Source organism: Octopus bimaculoides, chromosome 13, assembly GCF_046866305.1.
Source record: "Octopus bimaculoides isolate indiv1 chromosome 13, ASM4686630v1, whole genome shotgun sequence".
Classification (NCBI taxonomy): domain Eukaryota; kingdom Metazoa; phylum Mollusca; class Cephalopoda; order Octopoda; family Octopodidae; genus Octopus; species Octopus bimaculoides.
Genome location: NC_142940.1, coordinates 10,709,729 through 10,728,419, shown reverse-complemented (window position 1 = coordinate 10,728,419; position 18,691 = coordinate 10,709,729). Strand labels below are relative to the sequence as shown.

At 34.1% G+C, this 18,691-nt stretch overlaps 1 protein-coding gene across 50 annotated transcripts in view; it reads left to right on the top strand.

Annotated features, from left to right (window-relative positions):
* Window positions 1-18,691, top strand: part of LOC106881827 (uncharacterized) — a 399,079-nt gene that overhangs the window by 267,254 nt on the left and 113,134 nt on the right. For all 50 annotated transcript variants that reach the window (XM_089361515.1, XM_089361525.1, XM_089361523.1 and 47 more), the window contains 2 exons: window positions 1,516-1,689; window positions 14,248-14,358. In XM_089361515.1, coding sequence (XP_089217641.1) covers window positions 1,516-1,689; window positions 14,248-14,358 — 285 coding nt within the window. The remainder of the gene's footprint in view (window positions 1-1,515; window positions 1,690-14,247; window positions 14,359-18,691) is intronic.

Here is an 18,691-nt window from a genome sequence, read left to right as displayed (position 1 = left end):
TATATATATATATATATATATATATGTTATTATATAGATATATATATATATATATATATATATATATATATATATATATATATATATATGTATATATATATATATATATATATATATATACTATTATATATATATATATATATAGATATATATATATATATAATATATATATATATATATATATATTATATATATATATATATATATATATATATATATATATATACTATATATATATATATACATATATATATATATATATATATATATATATATACTATATATATATATATATATATATATACATAATATATATATATATATATATATATATATATATATATATATATATAATATATATATATATATATATATATATATATATATATACATATATATATATATATATATATATATATATACATATATATATATATATATATATATATACATATATATATATATATATATATATACATATATATATATATATATATATATACATATATATATATATATATACATATATATATATATATATATATATATATATACATATACATATATATATATATATATATATATATATATATATATATATATATATATTATATATATATATATATATATATATATATATATATATATATGAAAGAAGGTTTGAAAATGCACTTATTTTTTTAAAATATTTATTTGCTTAACCGGTTTCACTTTTTTAGAAAAAGATTATCAAAAGTCTTTGAGAATAATAAAATATGTTAAAAAACAGTCTGAGTATTAAAATGCATATATACATTCTTTGATGATAAAATATATTTAAAGTATAAAGCTTTGTATGAACTTTGTAGTATTACATACTGATTGTCACACATTCTCTGATATTAAGGTGAAATTGTTAAAAACAGTGTATGAAAATACACATATGGAAAAATACATATACATATTCTTATACATATTCTTTGACATATATATATATATATATATATATAAGAAAACAGTTTTCCAACACTATTGCTATTAGTCATGAACAACACATTACTAAGGTTTTCAAACTTTCTTAAAAAGTAAAGAAAAAAAAATGTATGAGGTTATGAGGCCTTACAATATTTCAAGGTCATCAGACAGACACTAATAAACATTACTAAAACTTGCTAAAACTATCTCTCAGAAGTTAGATTTCAACTTTGGGGACAGGAAATATTCCAGTCTTGGTCAAGCCTATATAATTGCTTTGTTAGAAACAGCAGTCAAATCTTTGCCATATCACATTCATGCTGTTTAAAAAAGAAAGGAAATGATACATTCGCTAATGTGGTCTTTGTTTTACACTGTCAGAAAAAGTAAAAAAAAAAATAAGCAGTCTCAATTTAAACAAGATTGTCTTGATGCTAAATGACAGGTCATAGATTTTGTAACTAACCAATAGTTACAAAATCTATGACTGTCTGTCTGTCATCTCTAGTGTCCAACCACTTCACATGACTACCTAACAATGTAATGTCTTTTTGATTTCAGGAAACGCTAAGTGGCGAAACAAGTGGCACCTCAGCCCTTTTAATCACCTCGAATAAATCGGAACCCTCGAATGAACCCAGCAGCAGCAAAAAGAAAACTGTAACGAAACCTGGCAAGATGGCACAAACAAACATACAGCTCCTGGATGGCAACATTTATGACCTTGAAATCTCGGTAAATATGATGAATTTCTTGACAATTCTCTGGATTTTCTTGATAATCAGTAACTTGATCCTTTAACATTCATAGTACTTTGTCAAATGTAATGCTTATTTACTCATATTGCTTTGAATTAATTGTGCATTTTCTCAGCTTTGACATATCAATGGTGTTGTAGTTTGTACAGTTTTAGAATTACATTGTAGGGTAAGAGGTTGACTTTGACTAGTTTTAATATACAACATAGCAGCCAAGTATCCCTCAAAATCATTCTCTGCTGCCTCAAAAGAAGGAAGAAGATATTGGAGAAAGTAGTCTAATATGCAGCATAATTCATGGTGGTGGTGGTAGTGGTGGGGAGCTGGATATAGTTGGTTTACTTGCTAAAGTTGTTATAGAAATTCCGTATAAAATTTGTACTTCTTATTTCTTTATTGCCCATAAGGGGCTAAACATAGAGGGGATAAACAAAGGGATTAAGTCGATTACATCGACCCCAGTATACTGTGGTTAATTCATCATATATATTTTTAGTGACTTTTAGCCACTTTAACATATTTATTGTCGGTGCAGGAGAAAATGGCTGTGTAGTGAAACTCCAGACAAGCAGGAACAAGCCTACAGGTCGGTGTCTTCATGACTGTGTGTATAGTACACGGAATATCGTTCTCATAAGCATAACTTTCTCTTAGTGTCCAACGCTTTTGAACAATATTGCTTCTTTGTTTCTCATTCACTCAGGCTATCCACCCCACCTCTCTCTCTCTCTCTCAAATTATTTTATGATTTAATTAGTGTAATATATGACGTACATCATGTTAGTGAAGTGGTCTGGTTTATGATGGGCAATAAATATCTCTATGGGGCTTGCTGTTTAGGAAAAAAGATTTCTCATACTTCATACCTTGTTCTGAGGCAGATATGGGCATCCTTTTTCGAGAAGCGGGCTACATGAGACATGGTTCATAATTAGACAGGCTGTACTACTACTACTACAAAAAAAAAAAAAAAAAATTGAAGGCAGTTTTTCGTGAGGTGTGTGCCATTCAAGAAGTCCCACAAGGCCGAAGTTTGTCCATGATTTAATCTAAAATCAATTGTACCGTTACTAAACCAACAAAAGAGACTCTATGCTAGAAATAGCAGCCAAATATCCTTCAAAATCATTCCCTGCTGTCTCAAAAAAAAAAAAAGATATTGGAAAATGTAGTCTAAAGTACAGTGTATTTCAAGGTGGTGGTGGTGGTGGGAGCTGGACAGTCTCGACTGGAATGTCTGATTATAAGCTTGCTCAAGTAGTGCTGAGAAATCCCCCAATGGAAAGAATGATAATTCTAGAGATTCTATTTATAGATATACAAAATACTTATATTTAAAGCGTATGGTTTGCCATTCTTTTACGCTACCATTGATAAACTTCTTTTTATTCCATTTTATTTATTTATTTATTTATCTACTACAAGACGGCAGAATGATTTTTAAGGGTATTCAGCTACTATTTTTAGCATAATGAACGGTTGTATAAAGGCGCCTCGTCGGCTTGATGGCATTGATGTTGTAGACAACACTTAAATAGAATGAGCGCTACAATTTTTAATCTACCATTACGTAGTATTTTGACTAGTTTCAAAGCATGTAGAAGAGCCTGGTTGATAAAAACATTTTGTTCAGTCAACTCCTCGTTCTGACGATTTGTTTTCAATGGAAGCACTGTGGCCGACAAAATAAGTACTTTGCCCATTTCGGATACTGATTAAATTAAGTATGCACCCATGTCCTATAAATCTCTCTCGCTCTGTGTGTGTGTTTTATCTTTTACTTTTTTCAATCATTAGACTGTAGCCATGCTGGGGCTCGCCTTGAATTTTATTCAAACAAATCTATCCCAGTACTTATATATATTTTTTTTAAAGCCTGGCACTTAAATCTATCTTATTTGCCAAACCGCTAAGTTACAGACCATGAAGCGTTTCACGTTTCGAGATTAAATTTCGGTGAATATACTAAAATCCCTGTACTAAAAATAAATACCAGACGTATACTGGAGTCAACTTAGACTCAGTGTCTATTTATCTTTCCTTTACAAATGGTTAGCTTTGGATCTGATTCAGAAACCGCAGGAAAAAAAAAAAGGGTAAAAAATTTGATCTGTTTGAATGGAAACCCTACAAAATTTGAAGGAGGTAAAGAATACAAACATCACCCGTTTTCAGCCTAACAAAATCCCTAACCCTAAACCCTGGGTGTGCGTATTCTTTACCTTCGCCGAAAATTTGAGTCTGTTCGACTTGTGTTAGAAACTATTTCCGTGGGGTTTTTTTTTTTTTCCAATTCCATTCCGGGTTGATAAAATAAAATACCAGTCATGTACTGGAGTCGATACTATCAACTAACCTCTCTCTTCTAAATTGGAAACAATTATTATTATCAAGCTGACAGGGTCGTTGACACACCAGAGAAAATGCTTAGCAGTATTCCATTTTACTCTTAACGTCCTAAGTTCAAATTCTGCCCAGGTCGACTTCGCCTTTCATTCTTTCGGTGTTGATGTAATCAACTATTCGCTACCCGAAATTTTAGTCTTGGTGTATATTATAGAAAGGATTGTTATTCACACACCGCATTATACACATGTATATTTACACATACACACACACTACGTCTATTTTAGTAATTGAATGAGTAGGACAGTAACGAAATATGAAAGATATAAATATCCGGTTACTTCGAAAGAGTATCTTATCTATCGTATTTTTAATTATTATTATTATTTTATCTAAATTTCAAAATTAATCAGTTTAACATATCTTGACATACGGGATGTACCCCCCTCCTTTCTTTAAGCTCTCCCGCTGTTGTTCCTTCCCGCTTCTCTCCATTTCTCTTGTGTAGCTGTCAATGAAACTATTTCCTACTGCTGGTTCCATTTGAGGTGGTGATGATGATAATAACGATGATGTATTTATCGTGGGTAGTTTCGGTCTGTTGACAAGAGGTGTGGCTCGACGCCATGTTTGATCACTCATTATTTTTCGTTTTTACAAATCATTTTTAGTTCATAGATTTGTTCGTTTAATTTTAAGGTGACCAGGAAACCGGAACGGGATGTTGTGACATGCATGCTGTTTTCATTTGATAAATGTTGTAAAATGTGGAACGGCTTTCAACCGAGTGTTAGTAATGTTGGTGGTGTTTGTGGTTGTTATACAAACTTAGCACATGATTTAAACAGCTGGGTGCTGAATGATTCAATGTTGAAATTTCGGTAACAAATTTGTTTATTTCCAATTTCGATTTCCGTTTCAAACAACTTACATCGTTAATGTTCATGGTTAAGGCATGAAAATAGATCTCCGTGTTCCTTATCCTTAAGACGGTGGAGTTTCGGAGTAGGTAGCTTATTTCATGTGGAAGAAAAAGGGGTAAGGAATTGAGAATCCGTTTTCTTCCACTTATAACTATTCTTCTGTTTCATAGAACTGGAATTATGGTTCTGAAAGAAATTTATTCCCCAAATCTTAATTGCTTATATTTTATATTTCGCCCCCCTTTTCCCGTTCTTTCTTTTTTTTCTTCCCTCTGATGTAGTAACATCCTTTTCGAAAGTCCGTCGTATGAACTTCACTTAATTACGTACCAGATTTAAAATAAATATCTGGATTTCTTTTCCTTTTTGTTACACCTTTTCTTTTTATTTTCTCTCCACCCCACCCCACCCCATTTTCGTGGGTTTGGTGATAGTTTTGATTGACTTTCTATTCATCTTAGGAAAACTCTTGAATTGATCAAATGCTTTGAAATAAATAAAGTGTTTTGAGTTTAAAATAACGCCGTGATCCAGTCAGGTCTGGGGCCCCACTGTGCAGCTTTGCCATGCTTACAAGCAAGCTTCTTTCCTGACGGTGTAGCTACCTGACCTCGTCAATGTGGCAGCGAATAGCTCTCAGCAAACCCTCAATTCTTAATAAGTTTCTCGTCGCTTCATACATAACATGCCCATCAATTAGTAGCTCAATGACACAAAACAAAAGCCTGAACTTTTGACATGTGTGTACGCCTTCTATGGACGATCCCGACCTACCTGTGTTATCTACCTGTCTATTCATCCTATTTAACATACTAACATACCGGCAGGTGGAAAAAAAAAACAAACATTATCAAAATAAAAAATATGTAAACAAAATTTTCCTTTAAAACCAAGGGAGATAACTCCAATAAATTCTGTTCAAAATTTGGATTTGATGTTTATTGGAGCAGTTCTGTTTTTTAAAGCCAACTTGTGTAAGCAGGATCTTCAGCAAAGCATATTTTTCCTAGAGGACAAGACTAAGGGCGATTAAGCTATATATATATATATATATATTGAAAGAAATGACAACAAAAGAAAGAAAGAGACCTCGATATTGTGTAAATAGAGGAATTTATCTGTAAAAGTATGTGACACTACCGAACATATTTTTGCAGGTATATATAGAAATATTTAAAAATTGAGAGAGTGTAGTAACACTGATAAGTATTAGGGTGTGCAATGCACGCACATACACATCATACTTAGAAAGTATGTTATTCTTGAAGGGAAGGAAGTGAATATTTTACAAACGTGTTAAAGAAATTTCAGAGTGCAGGATGGTACAAAACTACCTTCACATTTCAAAATTCAGATTTTTCTCCTATTGTGCAGCACACTGTAACAGTGAACTGTTGTTGCAAGCTGGACGGATATTTCCAAAGCTAGACTGACTGACGATTCAATGTCAGTATTTCCTCCACTTGACACTGTTTCGTCTGCCAGTTGATTCGGTGTTCCAGTGCGAGTCTTTCAAGTTAAATATTAAAACCAGAAGACCAACATGCTTAAAAATACTCGGACGTCAGTACAGTTTCTAGCTAGTTCTCTGGGCACACTTATCTAAATTGCTATCAAGTGTCTCCGTTTCTTTCGTGTTAATTGGTCCTTTAATGCAGGGTGACTTCATTTTTCAAGATCCAAATAGGGTGTCTGCCTTTGTTATACCAAAATATTTATTTTTTCTCACATTCTGTCTCTTAGTGTTATTTGTTACAAGGATTTTGTCCCTTGGTTTTTTTCATCGTTGTTTATAAGCTGCATCAGTGAAGAATATACACAGTGAAGAATATACACATCTACATGCATATATACACAGTGAAGAATATACACACATATATACATGCATATATAAGCTTTATATAGTTTCCAAATATATAGGAATCTATTTCTCTAGAAAATATATCTTACCATCTATGGTTTCCTATGTTTATAAGTTGCAGCAGCAACTTATAAGTTTAATATTAACTACACTAATTTTCTAAATCTGCTATCATAATCCTTCTCAGTTTAGAAAACAGGAAAAATACGAGCACTGTATCTCGCATTCCTATTCTATAGAATAAGTAAGCATTCAAAAATGTTTTAGAGTCACAGACCATTTCCTCACCATGCACTTCAAGATACTGTAATTTCTGCTAATTCTCATACACACATAAAATTAAGCAAATAAGAATGGAGTCGACTTTTCAGTTATGTAACATGTTTCCTCAAGAATAGCTATTTATATGCTTATTGATATATTACATAATAGAACGTGTTTGAATTATGAGCACAATATGGTGCAATTTGATACATATATATGACCAATTATAATTTTAATAAATTTGCTGTTAAATTCTATAATTTTATCAGTTTTGGTTGTTTGATTGTAGCCATACCAGGGTTTAAGGATTTAGTTGACTATATTAACTCTATAATTAGTATTTATTGACCTCAGAAGAATTAAAAGCAAAGTCAACATAAATGGGTATCTAACTCGGTGTAAAAAGGTTTGTAACCAAATGCCACAAGTTATTTTGTCTTAACACAAGCAGTTCTGCTATCCACTGCACATATTCACGAAATGTAAACACCTACACTGACATGTTGTTGCACTTTCGTTAACAGTAGCACACCATTTTCTAATTACTAATCTAGAATGATAAAAAAATACCAAGACAAGCAATAATTTGTGTAGCTCTTAGTTTTCTCTGGGGAGTGGAGTTACGTCTGTAAACTCTAAGATATATGTGTATAATCTTGTGTTTTTGTTTTTTTTTAATTTTTGGGGTAACTTTGCAAGAAATAACAATTAATAGCATGAGTCAAAGAAGCGTTGGTGTTCACGCATACATATCGTTAATACATCCTCAGAGAGAACTATGTCAAAATTTGGGTTTTGCAGAGTGTTGTGCTGTTGTTTTGCTGGTACTAAACTCAATATTGAGTTTCTCTCTCTCTAGCTGCTAGGAAGTCAGGTACTGTGCAGTTACACAGCAAGTAGTATCTCTTCTCTTGCATTTAATAATTCAGCATGTTGTCTGTTATTAAGTTACACTTAAGAGATTGCATTAGGTGTTTGCTAGACGTGTTCTTTTAGTTTAATGATTATCTGAGGGAGGGACACCGGCAGATAAATTCCTCTTCTCTTCTTCAAATCTATTAACTTATATCACCAGTATGCTTTATGTTCATTAAGCCACCTGTATATGTACTGGTTCTATATTTACATTTTCAGTTTCTATCTCATACTTTTCCTGTTTTCCTCTCTCTTCTTTATCTGTCTGCCTATCTATTTAATCTCAGCATATCTCTACTTCTGACTGTTGGCTGACTGCACCCACTTTTGACCATCAGAGTAAACTACTATTACATACAATCTAAAGGTCATTGTGTACTTAACAAGGACTGTTCTTTTACCTGTATTCAATTGACTCATCTTTCAACTCAGCTGTGTCTAACAATAGGTTCCTTGAGCCATGTATTTAGTAGATTCAAGCAACTAAAAGCTCTCTGACAAGTTTAGGTTTCAAATCTCATATATAGTAGTATTTTTGGCTATGAATTCAATGAATAGCTTTGAAAAGAACAGGTTCTTACAGACAGTTTGTCTCTTTATATGCCTACATAAAACCATTTTTCAATGATATTTCTACAACTTGGCTTTTTTCAATACATATTACTAATAAGGTGACAGTCAGGTGGTATGAATAGTACAGTACAGAACTTTTATATCCTACTATATTTCCTTTCTTGTCACCAAATTCATCATCATCATCATCATCATTATCCTTTAACATCTGTTTTCCTTGCTGGCATGGGTTGGACAGTTTAAGCAGAGCTGACAAGTGGGAGAGCTGCACCAGATTCCAGTCTGGTTTGGTTTGGCTTGGTTTCCATGGCTGGATGCCGTTCCTAATACCAGCCACTCTACAGAGTGTGCTGAGTGCTTTCTATGTGGTGCCAGCACGGGTGTTTTTATGCGGCACTGGCGCATAGCTTTTTACTTGGCACCGGCACAGGGCTCGTGAAGGACAGTTCTTCTTGAGTACAGCTCTGATATAGAAACTGCTATGAGAGCAAGATCATCAGCATTATAGTAGTCCCCAGGGGCTGCCAGTTTTGAATTTTTCTGTTATGGCCTAGAGGACAATGATCAAAAAGAAGGGGCTTTCAAATCCTTCCTTTTTGGTTGATAAAATAAGTACTTGTTATGTGCACTAGAAAGTAGAAGGGGGCTATGTATTGAACTGTCAGTATGTCCTTATGTTTAAGTCTTATCTTTTGTTTGTCAATTGGGCTACGACCATGCTGGGGCACTACTTTAAAGGATTTCGATGAATCTTTTGACCCTGATACTCCGGGGGTTTTTTAAAGTCTGATACTTATTCTTTTGGTCTCTTTTTGTTGAGCCACTAAATTATTAGGGTTGTAAACAAACCAACACTGGTTATCAAATTGAGGGGACAGACACAAAGGCACATACATTCTTAAATTATATATATGCATATATATATGATGGATCTTCCATGCAGTTTCCCCTCTACAAAATTCACTCATATGACATTGGTTGACCTGGGGCTTCAGTAGAAGACTCATGCTCAAGATGATGCCCGGTGGGACTGAACCCCATACTACATGGTTGCGAAACAAGCTTCTCAACCACACAGCCATACCTAATGTCAATCAGGACTTCAGCTAAGCAACTTCACAAATACACTGAACTAAGAAACTGAAACTAAATATCATGTTGATTTTGATATGATATATTTAAACATTCGGACTTGTTAAGCAGCATGTTGTGTTAATTAAAGAATCTAGTTAGCTCTGTTTAATTTGGTTGCCTGTTGTAAAGGCAGCTGCAACAGTCAGGTATAGCTAGCTGGTCTCTCCTTTCTCCATATACAGTCATAGTATGAGGAGTAGTGTTGGAATTGTACGTGGATTAGTAGGAGTCACAGCTGACCAAATCAATACAATATCTACCTGTTAAACTCTTATTTTTTATCACTGGTGCTGCAGTATCGACCAGTTCACCCAGCTGTTTATAGAGTGTGGTGTATCCCATGTGTATCATCAGTGTGGAATATCCCACCGTTAGAAGCAGCAGTATGTTTACTGATTTGATTAATGGGAGAAGAAAGAATCTTTGTAACTTTTTAATAGTATTTTGAGCAATGTGATTTGTTTTTCATGTATATATATATATATATATATATATACACATGCACACACTTTATTTGTGGGTTAATAAGGCAACTGATGATTTTATGTGAAGTGATCTTCACAACTGTTCAAGCGTGCCTCATGGAAGTGTTGGTACTTGTCTCTATTTTGGATGAGAATACATGAGGTTACACATGACTGAATGGGATATGAAAATAAATACACAAATCACAGGGGGTAACTTATAAGAATGTCTTATAAAACTTTTTGATCTGATGTTGTAGAATTATTTAAGTAGCTTCGAGTAGGAAGTTTATTGAAGGAAATTTGGCTGCTACATTGGGCAAGTGAAACAATCTCAGAATTCCCAGTTTATGACAGTGTAGAGTATCTCCCTGCCTCAAACTTTACAATTAACATATGATTTGATGTCAGGTTTTTGGGCAGTTTTTATTATTAAGTTTCAATGATTGTTGTTTTAAATGCCAGAATATAAATGCCATGTCAATTTTTATATTCAGAACACAAGAAAGTTGTCAAATGCCTTCTCTGATAATTTGTCGGCATGCCGTTTATTTCTATAACAATCAAATATATTTGTAAAAATTCTTTTAAAAGTTTTTTTTTAAAAATGCAGTTGTATTCAAGTTGCTTATGTGAAAAGCCTTTGGATGGTCCATCAATGTACCTGAAATACCAGTTAAATCTTAGTCACACCCTGTTCATTCAAAAATACAATAAATTTTTTATATTGTATTAGTGACACTGTGTCTGGGAGGAAGAAAAACATTAAAAAAAAAAAGACTGGATGATCGTGTCTAAAATACCTTTGATTAAAGATCTTGGTCAGGGATGTCTCGGGGCTAAATAACAACCTGTGTTTATAAAAAAAATTGATCCCCATTTTTGTTTTCTTGTGAAAATGGAGGGGTATGTAATTATTAACCCTTTAGCATTTAAACCGGTCCTATCCAGCTGAAATATTTAACTTGCTTTATATTAAAACTGGCCAGATCCAGCCTCCCACTCCTACCCTACAATATCATTCTAAAAATAAGTATTACATTTGACAGAGTAATCTGAACACTAAAGGGTTAAAGTTTCTTCTTGAAGTATAGGTACTTGAGATGAAGTGTATGGTACAGAGAATAATGTTGTTGTCACAGCCACAACACAAATGTTTAACTCTAGTTTCAATAATGTTAAGTAGATGAGGAAGCAATCATCATCATCATCATCATCGTTTAACGTCCGCTTTTCATGCTAGCATGGGTTGGACGACTTGACTGAGGACGGGTGAAACCGGATGGCAACACCAGGCTCCAATCTAAATTTGGCAGAGTTTCTACAGCTGGATGCCCTTCCTAACGCCAACCACTCAGAGAGTGTAGTAGGTGCTTTTACGTGTCACCTGCACGAAGGCCAGTCAGGCGATACTGGCAACGGCCACGCTCGAAATGGTGTCTTTTATGTGCCACCCGCACAAGCCAGTCTAGGGGCACTGGCAACAATCTCGCTCGAAAATCCTACGGAGGCCAGTCAGGTGGTACTGGCAACAGCCACGCTCAAAATGGTGCATCTTATGTGCCTAATAGAGCAATAATTTATTATGTGAAGACGCATGGCTCAATGGTTAGAGTGTCATACTCACATTCATAAGGTAGTGAGTTCGATTCCTTGACTGGGCTGCGTGTTGGGTTCTTCAATAAGACACTTTATTTCACATTGCTTCAGTTCACTCAGCTGTAGAAATGAGTTGCAAAATCACCGACGCCAAGTTGTTTAGGTTTTTGCCTTTCCTTTGGATAACATCAGTGGCATGAAGAGGGGAGGCTGGTATGTATGGGCAACTGCTGGTCTTCCATGAACAACCTTGCCCAGACTTGTGCCTCAGTAGAGTAACTTTCTAGTTGCAATCCCATGGTCATTCATGACCAAACTGGGTATTTACCAATTACCCTAATTTATTATAGGTAGTTCTTTCTATGAAAATGTTATTTTCCAGCTGAATAAACTGAAGCAGTGTAGAATTTTTTTTAATTAGGGGACACAACAAAGCACCTGAAACAGATTGAAAACTAATGAATCATTAATGAGTTCATTAAGAAAAACATTAATTATAATTTCAATTCCTTAGTTACTATTTGCCTCCCTAAGGTACACAATTTTGCACATGTGTATAAATGGATGTTCTCTGTGTGCTTATACCAGAAACATGTAGGCACAATAAATGTATGTGTATACTACCCAAGATTACTAACCTAGGCTTAAAGATTTTTGTATAGTTTCCAACAGAGAGCTGGCTGTTAAAAACTTTTTGTTGTGAGTCTGTAATCTTCATTACATACTTGCAAGTAGAACAATTTCTTATTGTAAATCTAATTATATAAATAATAAAAAAAAAGACCTAATTTAATATCTTGTTCCCTATATAGGCACAGGCATGGTTGTGTGAGTGTCTTTGTGTCTATGTTTGTCCACCCACCGTTGCTTGACAACTGATGTTGGTGTGTTTACATCCCTGTAATTTAGCAGTTCAGCAAAAGAGACCAATAGAATAAGTCCTGAAGTCAATTTCCTTGAGTAAAAAACCACTTAAGGTGGTGCTCCAGCATAGCCACAGTCAAACGACTGAAACGGGTAAAAGAGTAAAAGACTTATTCTTTCTATTCTTTCCCTTTTTAGTCATTTGACTGCGGCCACACTGGAGCACCACCTTTTAGTCAAGCAAATCGACCCCAGGTCTTATTCTTTGTAAGCCTAGTATTTATTCTATCGGTCTCTTTTGGATTTAATTACTTTATTTTTCTAATCCTTTCTCTGGGTGCCCAGTGGCATCTTTTTCATATATTTTAACTATTTCCACATAAACTGTTGGTGCCATTTAAGTTTTGCTAATTCATTGTGCTTTCTATTAACTGTTCAACTATAAAATTGAAATAGTATTTATATTCAGTCAGACATGCAAAGTAGCATGCTTTGCATGCTTTACTTACATGTCTGTAGTTTAGTGAAATTTTCACTGGTGAGTTGGATGTTGAGAAATTCATTTATCGCTCTTATTGTAACTTCTAATTTTCTCGGGTACCACTTTCTGTACAGTAGAACTGGTTATCTGTCTGTCTGGTTATTCATCTGTCTTAAGTATTATTTGTCTGTGCAATCAGATCAGCAAAACAATTTAATGACTTAATAACTATTATTCTAGTTTCTGCTAATAGTTTTCTTAATCTCAATGCTATTTTGTCTATCTTACATTGTTTTCAACATTAGTCATAAATGCAGTCCCCTACTGTTTTAGTAACAGAGAAACACCAATTAAGTCCAGTTGACTATGCATATTGGGGCTTTTTTTTCTTTTATTTATTTTTTTCCACCCCTCATACATATAAATAAAAAAAAGGTCAATGAATTCTAGTGACACAGCTGGCAAGTGAATAGTGACAAGAATGCCAACTTAAGTGCAACTGGTTCTTTTCTTGTCACTGTCACAGCTCTACGTCCTTAATCAAGTCACTTAACTCTCACTGTTACAGTCCAACACATTGTAAATAGGATACAATGAGTGGATATATATATGAGGCATGAAAAGCAAGAACACCACAAATGCCATGTTTGCTTACAGTGCTCAGTTTTATTTTACCTGTGATCTTGGAGACTTTGACAACAAACTAGTCTTTGATCTTTTTACTAAAAATTACCATTGGATCCACAGCTTTGGTTTTGCAAGTATGATATTGTGTGTGATGACTGATGTGAACATCTAACACCAATTGGGGTATCTTTCATCATCACCGTATAACATCCGTTTTCCATGCTGGCATGGGTTGGACAGTTTGACAGGAGCTGCATTAGGTAGTATGATTTCTACAGCTGGATGCCCTTCCCAATGCCAACCACTTTATAGAGTGTACTGGATGCGTTTTACATAGCAACATCACCAGTTCTTTATAAATATAAATCTTATTCTTTTATAAATATAATCTTTTGTGTATATTGTTTAGATCTTTTTAATAATATTTTTGCTTTGAATTTATTAATTTATTTGTTTTTTTTTTGTTTTTTTTTTTCTTCTTCAGAAAAACGCTTCAGGCCAGGAATTGTTTAGTAAAGTATGTGATCATTTGAATCTTCTTGAAAAGGATTACTTTGGCCTTACCTACATTGATAAGGAAAATAATGATATTAAAGTAAGTATTTTTTTTTAAATTAACTTTCTATTGTTGTATGTCCCCAAATCAAACATCTTCAAGGAAATCTTGAATAAAAAGAAAGTTAATTGCAAAAATTTTTGAACTAATAAACTTTAGCAACATCATCATTGACAGCAATGTCATTTTTAATTTTAACATCCACTTTTTCATGTTAGCATGAAGTAGGTCTATGTAATCAGTATTATCTTCTGGAGAATCTTCTTCTAATGGCAATTCCTACTCTCTCTCCTGGGGCTTCCTGAGATTTCTGCCATCAGTTCGTTTTCACAATTCCAACTGAATGAATGTACTCTCTGATTTACTGGTCACATTCTTTTAGTTAAATGTAGCTTATCCAAGTATAAGCTTAGATTAAATACCACCTAACAAAAGTATTTTAGGTAAACTCCCAAAAGACTTGGTTCGTCTTTGGGGATTCTGTTTAGGCAAATGGGTGTCTCCAATTCATATTCTTTGCTCTGAAGCAATAGTTTGTTTGTTTTTTTTTTTTGGTTTTTTTTTTCCAGATGGCATTTCAGTTTTGTAGATCCTCTTTTGAAAAGTGACAAGACAGGCCATGTCTTTTGGGATTTTATCTAAATCATTTTAGTACTTATTCTGATAAGCTACAGTTAACTAAGACAATATGGCCAGTACAGCAGACATGACGTTCACCTATAAGTTCTTGTGTTGGTTGCTGTTTGACTTGGTATATTTTCTTGTGTTAACGCTTTGATAATTTTTTTAAAGATATATTTTGGTAAAATGTATTCAGTTGTGTGATTTATTTACTGTTTTTTTATTTATGCACCCTTTTCAAGCCTAGTCAGGCTCATGGGCCCGGTTTCCCGGTTTCTATAGCGTATGTGTTCCCCCCAGCTGGACAGGACGCCAGTCCATCGCAGTGTTACTCAAGAAACAGGAAGAAAGAGTGAGAGAAAGTTGGGGCGAAAGAGTACAACAGGGGTCGCCACCACCACCCTGCCGGAGCCTCGTGGAGCTTTAGGTGTTTTTGCTCAATAAACACACACAACGCCTGATCTGGGAATCGAAACCGCGATCCTCCGACCGCGAGTCCACTGCCCTAACCACTGGGTCATTGCACCTCCACATTTATTTACTGTACTTTTCCAAAACTCATTAATATCTGTTAGTTAAAATATTTTACTATAAATTCATAGGACATTTATTACAATCTTCTTGAAGACATAGCCATAGTATGTTTTAGGAAAACTGTTTGACGTATTCATGTAAGTTCATAGTATTGGTTTTTTAACTTCAGTTTCTGTAGCAATAAGCAGATAAAATAGATTTCTGCTGGTCGAAATGTTTGTCTCTTCTGTTTTCTAGTAACTTTCTCAGAATATCTAAGAACCTGTGATTGGGTTGCCATCAAACAGCCTCTAATCCCAGAAGGCCTCTATCACAGACAAAGCCATTCGCTTCAGGGACAATTTCTTTGACTAAAAAACCTCTTTAAGGCAGTGCTCTAGCATGGCCGCAATCAGATGACTGAAACAACTAAAAGAATTTGGATGATGGTCATGGTTGGAATACCTTTCATCATAAGCCTGTGTGATCAGAGTTTACTTAGTGCCAAACATGATCAACAAATTGGTCATCTTTTGAATTTGTTTTGAATGGAGGAAGGTTTTAGGATAAAAGAAAAAGAACTAGTTCAGGTTGTTCTACATTTCTTTCTTTCTTCTTATCAATAATAGATATTTTAATGAATAGGCAATTATATATGGTGTTGATAATTTCTCTTGATCTATGAACTAAGTTGTTGCTATGTATTCAGATTAGCAGTTACATTAGCTTGCTAGCAACAAAATTAGCTTTACTTCATCTCTTTCCCAGAATAACAAATAGCTCTCTTACAATCATATTTAGTCAATGTAACTGCATCCATTTCCTCTGGTTATTAATTATATAATATTGTGCGATATTGGAATGTGTTGCTTGTACTGTTGACTAATATTTCAAATCACTTGCCACTTACCCGTTTTAAGTTGGACAAAATGAAATGCTTTTCCTCACGTAAGGTAGTTTTATTAAAGTTTGAACTTGTGACTAGATGGTCAACAAACCAGTTTCTCAACCTCCATTGTCTCTGCTGGTCCCTATTATATTTCAGTACTAGATCAATAAAGAAACAATATGAATTCTGCTCTTTATTTGAAGTGAAATAAGATGCAATATTTGTGTCTGTTTATTAAAGCTTGTATTCATCTAAAATTATTACATCATTCTTTTCTCTATTAAGAAACATCTTAATCACATGGTCTTGGGTTCAGTCCCACTGCATGGTACCTTTCGCAGGTATTTTCTTTACTATAACTCCAAGCTGGCCAAAGCATTGTGAGTGGATTTAGTTAACAGAAAATGAAAGAAGCCTGTTGTGTGGTCCAACACATGCCAGCATGAAAACCTGACCATAAAGGATGATGATGTTTGTATGTACTCTCACCTAGACATAATGGTGAAGGTGTAAATGAGCATCGTCATACAAGTGGTGTTGTTCGATTCCAGTCTTCTGTGAAAATACTACCTTGCTTTTGGAAACAGATGTTCGGTGACAGGAAAGGCATCTTCCCCCCACTCCCTTTCCATAGAAAATCTGTCTCAAATTTCCATCTGACACCCATTGCAAGCATAGGAAAACTGAACATCAAAGGATTGTGATTCTTTGTTGCATAACTCGGTCAAGACAAGTGTAATTGTTAATGGTGGTGAACGCAGAAGTTAAAGAAACCTGAAATAAAATATTGGCTAATTATTGAAAGAAATTATGAAAGCGCTATAAAAATGGAAATATACAATTAGACTGGTTTATTTAATCCACAGTCCATTCTTATTTCCTGATAGACTGAAAAAGTAACTTTCTGAAGAAGAAAATAAAGAACAGCTTAAGACTCAGCTTGAAAAATAGATTTTTTTTTTTCTGTCTTTAGTCTCTTATCTTCCTTTATTGTTGTCAATTTGATAAAACTAATCAATAATTGACGTGTATATTTCTGTCCGTGAAGAGTAATAACAGTGCATGTATGTGCATGCTCGTTTGATATGCTTGATTCATGCCTGTTGTAGCCATGGAAATAGAAAATTAAGGCCAATAAAATGAGCAAGTTAAAACTGACAGCTGGAGTGGTTATAGACCTCTTTTCCGATATGTATGGTTATATAAATATAGCCAAGGGAGAGGTGACACAAAAAATAAAAACTTTCATTGGCTCCATTTATTGTTTTTGTTTATCAGTCTAGTTAAGTTTCTCACAGGATTTTTCAGCCAAAAAATAAACGGATGTTTTTATACTGTGTTTTAGTCAGTAATTGGAGTTTACAGACTTCAGTTAGTCACTTATTTAATTCTTGCTTCCTGTGAAGGATAAGGCACACGTTTCTATGTGACTTAACTGTTTGGCAAGTTAAATTTCATGACACAAATTACTAAAAATAACCATATGGGTGTCTGTGTCTCAAATATTTATTATACATCCTTAATTATAATGAATTTTCTCTCTCGCACACACACACACACACACATCATGCCCAGATACATCACACAACCACCTCAAAATATATGATAGAATTTTTTGAAGTAGAATATGCCTCTTTCTCTCTCTCTCACCTCTAAATAAATACTTAAGCTGAGTATTGGTGGTTACACATGTCACTGTGTCCAATTTAATATTCAGTTGGTTGCAAAGGAATTCACAAGTGTGCGGCATGCATGAGGCTTTACTTGTCCCATATATTCTATCAAAATACAAGTGCTCTTTTTCTGTATTGCAGCACCTTGCTCAAAACACTATGCTCATCCTCTTCCTCTCAACAAAATAATTTATTCCATTTTGCAGACTTTTTACTTTCTCTGTAAACTATGTGTTTGTGTGTGTGTGTGTGTACCACCAACCTTGATGAAGGTCTGTAAAATACTTGTCATATTTAGTGCACTAAACTCCAGCTCATTTAAGCCTGTCATAAGCTCATATAGATTGCTTTTTATCATTTCTTCTTGCCACTAAGCATTTATATCAAGAGTGAACAGTTAGTTTCTACTGCACTTGACTGGTTATTTACGTTGATTGGTGCTGAAAGCAATGAACCCTCCAAAATACAGATATACACTAGTGTGTGTGTATGTGTGTGTGTGTGTGAGAGAGAGAGAGAGAGAATGTACAAGAGAGAGAGAATATGTATGTTTGAAAGAAAGAGAATATGCATGACAGAAAACATATGCTTGAAAGAGAGAGAGTGAGAGCAATAGCATGTATGAGAGAATGAGCATGTGAATGAAAGGAAGAGAAAATATGTGAGAGGGGAGAGA